This window comes from Cornus florida, unplaced genomic scaffold, assembly GCF_030987335.1.
Source record: "Cornus florida cultivar Cherokee Brave unplaced genomic scaffold, ASM3098733v1 CherokeeBrave_3.0.0_Hap2_Chr11, whole genome shotgun sequence".
NCBI classification, from domain to species: Eukaryota; Viridiplantae; Streptophyta; class Magnoliopsida; order Cornales; family Cornaceae; genus Cornus; species Cornus florida.
Window position 1 is genome coordinate 106,863,528 of NW_026775581.1, and position 11,570 is coordinate 106,875,097.

At 34.6% G+C, this 11,570-nt stretch overlaps 1 protein-coding gene across 1 annotated transcript; it reads right to left on the minus strand.

Annotated features, from left to right (window-relative positions):
• Positions 1 to 2,495: 2,495 nt before the first annotated feature.
• On the minus strand, positions 2,496 to 11,234 carry LOC132283008 (protein STRUBBELIG-RECEPTOR FAMILY 6). The gene is made up of 16 exons (XM_059784878.1): positions 10,995 to 11,234; positions 9,067 to 9,199; positions 8,895 to 8,966; positions 8,735 to 8,800; positions 8,580 to 8,651; positions 8,409 to 8,480; positions 7,568 to 7,639; positions 7,418 to 7,483; positions 7,244 to 7,306; positions 6,835 to 7,145; positions 5,383 to 5,657; positions 4,832 to 5,103; positions 4,038 to 4,170; positions 3,277 to 3,413; positions 3,011 to 3,167; positions 2,496 to 2,897 (listed from the first exon to the last, which is right to left on the minus strand). The coding sequence occupies exons 1-16, from the start codon at positions 11,086 to 11,088 to the stop codon at positions 2,754 to 2,756; spliced, it is 2,139 nt and encodes a 712-aa protein (XP_059640861.1). The 5' UTR covers positions 11,089 to 11,234; the 3' UTR covers positions 2,496 to 2,753.
• Between the last annotated feature and the right edge of the window lie 336 nt (positions 11,235 to 11,570).

Genomic DNA, 11,570 nt, shown 5'->3' on the forward strand with positions numbered 1-11,570 from the left:
AATGCCAATTGCATTGTTACAAAGGTGATGTATTGAAGTCCACCGAGGTCTGGTCTTGCTAAATAACACTGTTGACAAAGAGGGATGCCGGATGCTTAGCTTGCCGATAATGGAGGTACTCCTACGGCCCGCCCACCTCATGAACCCTATCTTGGCAACTGAAAGGTTAGAAAACGATCCAAACTCACTCTTTAAGCCAATGGAGGTTATTTCTGTTCTAGAATGTTGTCAACAAAATCTTCATAAGATAATGAGTGGTGGCATTTGAAAACTGAAATAGTCTCATGCGCTGGTAAATTGAGTTTAGATCCATAAAAAAAATAGGACAAAAAAAAAAAAAAATAGCAACTATGTAGAAAATAAGCTGAAAGAGAATATGTTTAGGTTGCAGCAAACGGAGGTACTCACATGGAGCTTATCTTGTCACCTGAAAAATTGGAAGAAAACATAGAACACAGAATTCGAAAAAGAAAAGATTCTAAACTCGCTTTAACCTAATGGAAGCTTCTTCTCTCCCTTTGAATGTCGCCAACAATATCTTCATAAGATAGTGAAGGGCGGCATTCAAAGAGAGAAAGAGCTCCTAGTATGGTAAATTGAGTTTAGATTCATAAAAAAATTTAAAAACAAATAATAATTAAGGAGAGTATGCCGAAATCTTTTCTATATTGCAAGTCTGAAAAGTAAATACTTATATTCATACCTTCCAAGTTAAGGGGTACTCAAAAGAAATAAAGAAAATAGAGTAAATCCAACTTAGATCCAAAATTAAAAAACAAATTAATAATATTTAAAGAGCGGTTGAAACCTTAATCATGTGAAAGAAATTAAATCTATACTACATTGCACCTTAATGAAAACATAAATTATTCACCTATAGAACTAATATGACTAAGAATCTACAATTCAACATTCTTGAAAACATGAAACATGTATAACTTGGAATTCAAATATTGTTACTCTACAAAATTTTCAGACCTTCGTCCATCAATATTATAAAACAAAAACAGAATAATTAACAAAAATAATTACAAACTAATTAATCTTGTGTAATCTTGGTATTTTTTTCAAGCAGGGTGTTTGAATTCGATTAATACGTAGATGCATACGTATAAATATGGTATATAAAACATGAAGATTTGATTAAACAAATGACAAATATATAAACAAGAAATGGAACAATAACATCTATGGAAAACAAAGGGAAAAAAAAATAATTTCAATTGATAATATAGAAATTAAAAAAGAAAGATGTGATTATAAAAACAACATACATATATGCATCGAAGAAACAAGAAAAGAAATTAAATATGGCACACAAATCAAAGATTGAAAGGAAAAGGTAATAAGAGACAACCCATGCCAACTTACTCTGGATGGCTTTGAGAATTAGAGAGAACTTCCGAGCTCTCAAAGAAACTTGATGATCAAGAAACATAAAAATTGATTAAGCAATTAAGACGTACCATGCATGCTCGTAATATAACATAACAAACTAGTTTGTTCGATCTTGAGAGAAGTTGTTGTTGAGAGAGAGAGAGAGAGAGAGAGAGAGCAGCTTGAGGCTAATTGGAGTTTTGAATTTAGGAAAGTATTAGGGATTGGATTTATAAACTAACCAAGTAGGGTATTATTGGAAATAAACAAAATTTGGATATTGGATTTGGATTTGGATTTGGATTGAATTGCTTTTTAATAACGCAGAGAGTATTTAAGGAACCGAAGCCTTGGAAATAATGACTTACGGGCCTCTTTGAGGGCTTTAAATGGACCCTTCTAAAATATATACTTTATTTGGGCTTTATTGATCTAGCTTGAAAGAAAAAGAAAAAAAACTGGTGGTGAATTAAAAATTTCTTATGTTGACAAATTTAAATGAGCAGGCCTATCTAGATTGCCGCCTAATGTCTACCATATAACATAAATCTGTTAAAACTATATTACCAGTATACTATATAATACAGTATAAACTATATAACTGTATGCTGTATAATATAAACTGTATATATAATATAAGTTCTATAGTATATAAAAATGAGTACCTGAAAAAATAAAAAATAAAAAACACAAATACATTTGTCACGTTGCCTTGCTTCTTAACTTTCGAACTTTCAAACTCTAGGTTAAGATTTCGAGACTGGTAGACCAAGCTGGGTTATCCCACTAAGCCCAAGCCCTACCCACCCATTATTCAGGCCGAGTTGGCACATCTGAACAGATAATATAAAGACACTGTTGCTGGTAAATAAATGAATCAGAAGCTGCCATTCCCTTCTCCCCACCAGGGATAGACAGCCTGGTCTCAAAGTGTAGGTTGTAATTGTTGAGAAATTTATGTCCAATTAGTGTGCTAATTTTTATTTCTAAAAATTTCTTTTGAAGAATAAGTACTAGCCTTTCTCCTATTAAGTGTTAATTCTATGTATCAAACATCTTACTTCACATTTTTTCCTTAAAAAGAACAAACTTGTACACTAACTTTATAAATAGAAGACTTTCAAGAGGAAAGAAAAATACTAAAGAAAGCGCCAGCTTAAAAAGAATTATTTAGTATAAACAAACCTCAACTATTTTCTACTTCAGGTATCATACAAAGCAAACCAAGGAGATTTTACATATCGTCACCAGCAGAACCACCCAGAAAGAGGAATGATGAAGAGGACAACCATAGATTTTTTTTTTTTTTTTTTTCCGTTATTGTGGGTGCTTTCATAGCCAAAAAGGAAACAGAACTCGGTGGCCATCTATGATATCTACTCATGCGCATCTGCATTATTTGTCCGCGGAGATGAAACTTGTTCATTTCCAATTGTTCTCTTGCTCATGTTTGCACGCTGCACTAGCCGAACCAACGCTTGGACCACTTCTGACATAGGTGGTCGGAACTCGGGCTCCGGCTGCCAAAAATTATGGTACAGAATTTCAGAATAATACATGGTAGACAGAGATCGACTTTCTAAAAAAAGCAGATGGTACAAATTTGCAACCAAATTATCCTAGACGACATTACCTGGACACACAATGCAATCACATCAGCAAACCGGGAAAGAGATTTAACAGGGTAGAGCCCTTTGAGTGCTGGATCGACCATCTTAGACAGAGCATCAATGTCATGGAGCTGAGGTGTTGCCCATCGAACCAAAGATTGCTCACTTCTTGTCCTTGAGCTGTGCCAGAAATTACTCAAAAACAATCAGTGCAATGACAATAATACATGAATCTCTTTCCATCTCCTTAAAAAGACAGACTCCTGACTAAAACTCCAAATACTTTTACCTATCAAATGGGTTTCGTCCTGTAAGGAGTTCCAACATAACGACTCCAAAACTGTAGACGTCACTCTTTATGGTATATTGACCAGACATGGCAACCTCAGGTGCGCTGTATCCGGACCCAGCATTATGGTTCAGTTCCTGCAGAGGTCAAATTAAATAACAAAAACACAAAGCGAGTGATCAGGAAGGGACTATAAATCATCAAAAAACTGTGTTACCGTTGCTAACACAGTTTTTATTTTCTTTTTTCCGTAAGACATTCATAGAAGTGCTGAGAAGGGCAAATCTAATGAACATGGTAGGTACTTGTGCTGCAAACCTTCTGTACTGAATTCATATTTTGTGGTGAGTAATCAACACCAATAAAATTTCAACTCAGATGGTTTATACAGCTGGTTCAAATTTGGAATTTTGGTATGGTTAGGATTAAGAAACATGGACAGCGAAGTACGACTGAAATGGCATATTTTATCCCAACTCAGGTTTCACAAAAATCATCACCACCACCAAACATAGAGAAGTGACAACAAGTCACAACAGTATCCAACTCTTCGGGTAAGGGGAGGGGGAATATCATCAACTAGACAAATGAAAATACTAAAAAGAAGCCATGTCTATACGGTGCATTGAAAATTAGTAAAAATTTAAAATGCAACTTCACAATTATATAGGGCAGGTGCTTTTTCTTTTATTCACAACATATCTTTCACTTAATTCCTAGTAGCTACTGCCAGTAAAACCTCAAGACCCTTGAAAGGATACCTGATCTGCATCTCGAACAAAGCTTGCTAAGCCAGAGTCTGAAAGGTGAGGATTGAGCTCCATGTCTAGTAATATGTTGGCTGATTTGAAATTTTTATGAACAACTGATGGCGAGCAAACTTCATGCAGATACCTGAAGAGAATTTTTTTATTAGCACCATAGAAGATATGAATATCATGTACAGCAAAAGACATCTAAGAAAGTTTAACCAGACAAAGTATCCCAAAATAGAAAAATAGAAAAATTTATATACAGATACACACACATATGGATGTGACACACACACAGCTGTTAATTTATCGCCTTCAGTTTGGTGAAAACTACCAAGCTTAATCTTAACAGCTTCAGCTTCCAATTTCATATTTGGCCTTAAAATAATCAGATGATTGAAAATATACTAGCCTGTGTGTAATACAATGAGAATTTCATTTCCACAGCTTAGCAATTTTTTTTTTTTTTGATAAGTCCACAGGCTTAGCAATTTCATTTCCACAGCTTAGCAATGATTGCTAACGCCCTAGTCATCTAAATTTGAGTATGCCATTATAATAAATGAGCTTCAATTTTGTAAGTTCTCTATGGTGCCTAGTATTATGAATTATCTGATAAAGCTGTAGAAATAAAGAAGTGGCCTGCTTCCAGTTCAAGCAGATAGACAATTTTTTTTTTTCCTCTTATTATGTTTCAAAACTGTTAAACCTTAAAAGCCATTATATTTGGTTAGAAATATATGGGAAGCTAATATTTTGGTTGCTTTAACAGATTTATGCCCATTTTCTCACAATCAACTTACTCTAATGCCCGTGCAGTCCCCAGAGCAATCTTGACACGGCTGTTCCATGGTATTGGCTTGCTATCTTCATCAGAGAGATGCAGGAAGTCATGCAGAGAACCGTTCTTATGAAACTCATAAACTAGCAGGTTCTGTCCGTGCTCTGAGCAGTATCCCACCAGCTCAGTAACATTTGGGTGATGTAATCTAGATATTTCTGAAACTATATCCATAAAATCTTCAGACAAGTGACCAGGAAGGGCAGAAGAATTTATTTTCTTTACTGCAAGAACCTACAGTATGAAAAAAAAAAATATGTAAAAGTGAGATCACCGAAGATATTACATAAACAATGGGAGCACTGAAAGAGTAAAGCTAAAAGAAATGCAGCAAGCTATCTTTCAAATTTCATATATGTGCTTACCTCAGTCATTAAATATTATCAAATAGTTATAAAAGTTTCAGCTTGAATAAAAAAATTTACTGAAAGGTCTGAATTGCACAAGGATAAGAATATACATTTATATTATCAAATGAATCTGGTAACACATTCATTAGAAAAAAGAGTATACCTTGCCATCATCAAATTCAGCTCTATAAACACGTCCAATGGAACCCTCGCCAACAAGATTTTCAATACTAAAGCTACCTGTTGCCATTTGTAGATCTGCTACTGAATATGATATAGCATTTATTGGAGCTGTATTAACTTTCTTGGGGACTATGGGTTTCCTTGAGAAATCATCTTCATCAAATGATTTAATAGGCGGAGGTCTGAGATTAAAGGAGGCTGAAGTTTCAAATGTCTTTGTGTTGGTTGTGGAGGAAGGTTGAATGGACTTCATTTCTGCAAAATAGATGTCACAGACGTATAATTAAAAGTAAAGCACAAGTAGTTTAATACGAATGAAAACAAACACTAATAACATTGACTTTTAATAAACTAAAAAAAAACAGCCTTCTAAAAATTAGTGGGAGTTCAAGTATGATACAAGGTATCAAGGAGATTTAAACTCAACTAGTTTAAATAGGCCTCTATAAGAAAAAGTAGTACTACTATATGAAGCCTAGTATCATAAACAGGCATTCCTTTTTTAAGATAACTTGATGGTAACTCAGTTCAATAATAGGATTTGATTATTCCAAGTTGAGATATATGAAGTAAAGGGGAAGGAAACCATTCGACCTGCATTCATTTGTTTAATGAATCATTGCACTTGAGAGAAATTTATTGGCATTTTTAAATTTCACATCCTTGACTCTATGCCGCAACTAAAATTGATTTCAGTATCTAAATACACTATTTCATTTGGAGAAATATTACCACCAATAAAATTAACTTCAAAAGGTCACAACTAAGAACATAGGCAAATAATAGAACTCAACTCAATAAAGCATTATTTCTACTTCAAGGGAACAGTTGCGGACGTACAGCTTCTGTTTACAATTCCTTATTTCTTCTCTAATTAGACAATTCAGAGTAATTCATCATGAACTTAATGGGAAGATATTGAAAGATTCAATGTTATTATATCATCTGAGCTCAACTCATTACCCATTTGCACCATTGATTCTGATCAGATGAATATCAATACCAATGAAACTGAATTTTCTCAATACAACTAACTTCTATCAACACAGCTACTTATATCTTTTTGTCTAGTCCTCCTAATTAACAAAATAATATGTGAAGCAAACATAATAACTGAAATAAACAACTCAGTACGTAGAGTCACACCATAATCTTTTACCAACAAACACAGCTTGGTTAATTTTGTACCCAGAGCTGAAAGCCTGACAAACATAGCATGAAATCTCAATGGAGATCTGTTGAAGAAGTAACCTCACAAAAGTTGAATTCTCTCAAAGCACAAGTAATGGTTAAGAATTTATTTATAAGTACATGCAAACGTTACAGTCGTCTGCAGTGTATTAAAAAATAGGCCTTTCTATTTTTTTCCTGGGACAGAATTTCAAAAAAGTTATAGATTGAATACAAATATGGATACAAGGAGTGTCAGTACCTTGCACTTCATGTGAAGCAAGAGAAGTGAAAGGCTGACTATCAAGCTTTTCAACATCCGCGGATGGCTTTCGGGACCTTCTCCTCATTAAAAAGAATGCCACTATTGCACCAACAATTAAAATGGATATCACTATTCCTGCTACACCACCACCTCCTATACCTGATTTTTTGCCCCCACCGCCATTACCATCACCACCAGTTGGACTGTTATTGCTACCAGAATTGTGATTTCTATTGTTATTGCTTGCTGGAGGCGTGCCGGGTGGAGGTGGGGGTGCAGGCCCTGAGCTCCATGAATTACCATCCTTCCTGTTATGAGCATTAAGAATCTCATATTCAAATTGAAAAGAGTTCCCTTCATAGAAATTTAAAAATAAAAACAATAAAATGCAGAGTAAAATGCTCACTGCAGATTTATGTTTTTCAACTGTGCAGGAATCCAACCATTAAAATTGTTATTTGCAACATTCCTGAAATAAAATAAGATGAATAAGCATAAAGAGCCAAATAAGTTGTTTCTTTTAGGGAATCCAAAAATATTGTTCTCTAAGTGAGTGAGAGTTGATATATAGATCACCCACAGGTCATTAAGGGGAAGGTTGGCGAGGACATCAATAGTGCCTGTAAACTGGTTGTTTTGCAAATACCTGAAAAATGATAGAACCAATAACTAAGAAGGAACATAAACATAACAAACTATTAAGCATTTCCAATACATATAATGCACTTACATAGAGTTCATACTTGTAAGGGAGCTGAAACTCTCTGGAAGATTACCCGTCAGAGAATTAAAAGAGAGATCCCTGAAGAATGGAAATTTAATTTGGTTTTCCAGCAAAACAAACCACGAATAATGTACAAGTTTTGAGCAGAACAACCCCAGCCCACCATTTGAGGAGGTAGCTGGCTTATCTAAAAAAAACTCTAAACTGCTTGCTACATGAAAATCTGAATAAGCAGTTTTATTTTATTTTTATATTTTTACTAAAAAAACAGCGTAGATGATAATGGAACATCTCAAGTGTATTAGGGAAGGTATTACCAAAATGCTTACAAAATTGAAAAGTACAAAAATATTTTAAGGTATCATTTCTAATACATCTGTGGAGCAAACTTTAGATACACTGAATGCCCCTAATTCAACACAAAAGAGTAAATGTTCAACTACTTGGGTCAGCCACGTGAATCCTTTTTTGTGGTTCCGACGTATGTCAGACCATAATCACAGACTCCTAGTCAAACCACATGCATCATATTCTTTTTTTACCACTGCAACCCATGGTAGTTTCAGATTTCTTTTACCCCTAGCATTACCCGCAATATGGAACACTTCACTCTTCATCATTGTGTAGTTATTGCTATTTGTTGCACATAGTCATCTTAACCGATTTCAATTTATAATGCTATCATTTTTTCTCTTACCACACTTCCATCTCAACATTCGCATTTTGACCATTTTATAATAGCACAAAATAAAAAAGACAAATCATGCAAATAAACTCCCAAGTTATGTAAAATATGCACAATTTAGGCAATTCCCAAAATTGGAAAGGCGATGGAAGGGGATCTCACAATGTGGAAAGGGACGAAAGCCTTCCAAACATGTCATTCAGTTGACCTGTAAGTTGATTGTGACCAAGATTTCTACAGACGGAGAAACAATAAATAGTTGTTAATTGTAAAACAACTAAATCAAGCTGCATAGGAAAAGACAAGAAAACCAAAATTCAGGATTTGACGAACAAGTATTTAAGGGAAGTCATCTCAGATATTGAATAAGGGATGACTCCATTGAAGCCATTTCCAGCCAGATTTCTGCATTATTAAGAGAAGCAGTAATAAGAATCATGACAAAACTAAAAGGAAAATAGGAGCAGGAAAACCATGCACAAACATACAATTGCGTCACGTTTGGAGGAAGCTGATAAATAATCTGGTTTCCAAGATTATTATTGCTTATGTCACTGCACAATATAGTAAAACAACCACATTAAGGTAATTAAATATAAAGAAAAAATGCATTAAGCATCAACACATCCAGAAGGCCATTGATCTTACAAGATGGTTACTGATGTCATACTAGCGAGCTGGTATCCCATTGACCCAGAAAGTCCAAGACCTGATATTTTGCTGGTGGAAAATTAGCAGCAAAATACGTATTAGATATAAACATCAACAATGATTTTTAAGAATGGCATGCACAAGATATGAAAGGGGAAACATAATATACATTTCTGTGACTCTTGAGCCTGAGCAGGTAATGCCTTTCCAAGACTCCCCACATGGATCACCACCAGTTGAGCTCCATTTGGTTAGCTGCGATGGTGAATTTAAACCGCTATACATGGCCATAAGAGCAGACGCTGTACACAAAACATGCCACAAGTAACATTTTATATCATTTGATTCATTTTTCCAAAGAGAAATTCAAAACAAGTTTAGACAATAGTCCCAGTATTTAACACCACAACTATTTGCCAACAGAGAAAAAAATGTGAAAATTCACTGGAAGAACATATAATAACAGTAATCGTTATATGGAGGACGCAACATCTTCTCCTTCTTGTCACTTCAGTATTAGGCCTCCAACAATCTGGTTTGGCATTAATGAAGAAAGCCCATTTGTACTGTGACAATTGACAGAGCAAAAACAATTTGTAGATCAAGTACAGAACTTTATTTACTCACTTTAATTTGGGTATCCTTTTCCTGCTAGGATTAGAAATCTTATATTTTACAAATCCATTTCCTTTAACTTAGGTCTTCCAAAGTTAAAACCATCCCATTTCTCCTTGAAAAAAAGTACTCAAACCGTCCATTTGAAGCCAAGAAGTCTCCTTGGGTCCTTCACTGAAGACTAAAGATTGAAAATTGGAAGCATTCCTCTTACTTGGAGGATGAAGACTAAAGTTTGGTGTTCAAGACCTGATTCAACTTTTGTTTCGTTTATTTATAAGAAGTTAATCCTACACTAAGGGGTCTGGTAATGCTATTGTTTCTAGTGTCACAGAACTAAAACATACAGAAAGTAACTAAAATATCACAAGCACACACTGTGCACAATAAAGGTAACACAAATACTAGAAGATAAGCTTTACGAACACAACAGCTGAATCTTTTCTCCTAATAAGATTTTATTTCAAATCTTAACCCGTACTTGATTGTTAATACAAGGGCCATATTGCATAGATGGAATTAGAGATTGTCATGAAAAAGTACAAGTATAAAGCAAAAATGATGTGCAGAACAGGCACGCTGTCTAGAAGAGAAACTGAAAAATAATCTCAATAATTGAACCTCTTACAACTTGAATATAGATTTAGCTTTCTACACATTCTTTAGAAATGAACAATTTTAAGTATACTATAGTCCCGTAAAAAAATATCATACACCTTTAAAAGTGGATGGAAAACTGCTTGCCATTTTCTTCTTAAACATCTCCATTCAAGATGAATGTTATAAATTGGGGACTATCATGCTCTCTGTAACACCTTCCTCCAACCCAAAAACCCAATACCCCAATAAGGAGGGCAAGAAAAAACTACACAAATAACCTAAGAGCCATTAACCAGTAAAGTTCCTTGATAATCAAGAGTTTTTGGAGGGATTGACTGGGTAACCCTTTGGTGTTATAAATAACCTCTTAATACATTATTAAACTGGTCTAGGTCTCGCCAAACACACCCCCAAATTGAGTTGTTTCAAAGTACTAATTCTTCAAAATGATTGAATTCGGAAAATAACAAAGTCAAATATAAGCAATCTTAAGAAAAAGGGTTCTCAATTTCTTGATATCACAATTCATGAACACAAATCTCCCCTTTTCCAACTTCAATACAAAAAATCTCTGGTGAAATTCAACTTTTAGTCACTAAGGCATTCAAAGAAGAGCAAACATCGTCACATCCAAAACAGTCAGAACCTCATCCAGTAGTCGAATCAATGTTTTGAAACAAGAAAACAAACATCCTCTATACTCATTTGAGAGGTTCTTCCCATAATAATCCCAAAGTGCATTATAAATGTGAAACGGAAATTTTATCAGAAGCAAAGAACAAGCGATAAATATAGTTACACATATAAATATACACACACATGCATATATATAAAGTTACTGGAATCAGAGTAGCTGGACAGATTAAGCAGAAAAGTGCTGACCATCTGTTGAATTTGTGGCGCCATTGATTGAGCTCGCTCCTAACACCAAAATGCCGATGACCAGTACCACCACCACCTCCCTCATCTCCCACATCTCTCTCTCTCCCCCTGAACAAAAAGCTCAATCGACCCCTTTTTACTTGAAAATAGTATATATATATATATATATATATATGTATGTATATATTTATTACTCTGTTTTTCTAGAGAAAGAGTTTATACTTGTACCCATGATAAGTAAAGCTGGCAGGCACGATCTGCTAGAAGAATCCAAAGCCACAGAAAAGCTTTCTTTATGTATATTTATATATACGAGTATATATACGTATGTATATTGTACAGAAACACGGTTTCTTGTTAATTGTATATAATTTGTATAAATAAATAAAACAAAATGCTGCAGAAGACCTTACCCCAAAATAGAACAGAAAAAACAAAATGTTGAAGAAGTAGCTTTCACCATGAGGGAATGACAATATTACTGATTTGTTGTTACTTTTAACGCCGTCTCCCGTCGAGTCCAACATTTTAGAGAGAGAAAGGAAGAGAGAGAGTGTCACGAGGATTCCGCAACGA

What these genes read in the sequence shown, in the direction of transcription:
- LOC132283008 (XM_059784878.1), bottom strand. Translation starts at nt 11,088, where the DNA reads ATGTGGGAGATGAGGGAGGTGGTGGTGGTACTGGTCATCGGCATTTTG. An exon ending in ATGACATCAGTAACCATCTT is followed by an intron (nt 8,801 to 8,894) that starts GTAAGATCAATG and finishes TATATTGTGCAG; the next exon opens with TGACATAAGCAATAATAATC. An exon ending in GGGACTGCACGGGCATTAGA is followed by an intron (nt 4,171 to 4,831) that starts GTAAGTTGATTG and finishes AATTCTCTTCAG; the next exon opens with GTATCTGCATGAAGTTTGCT.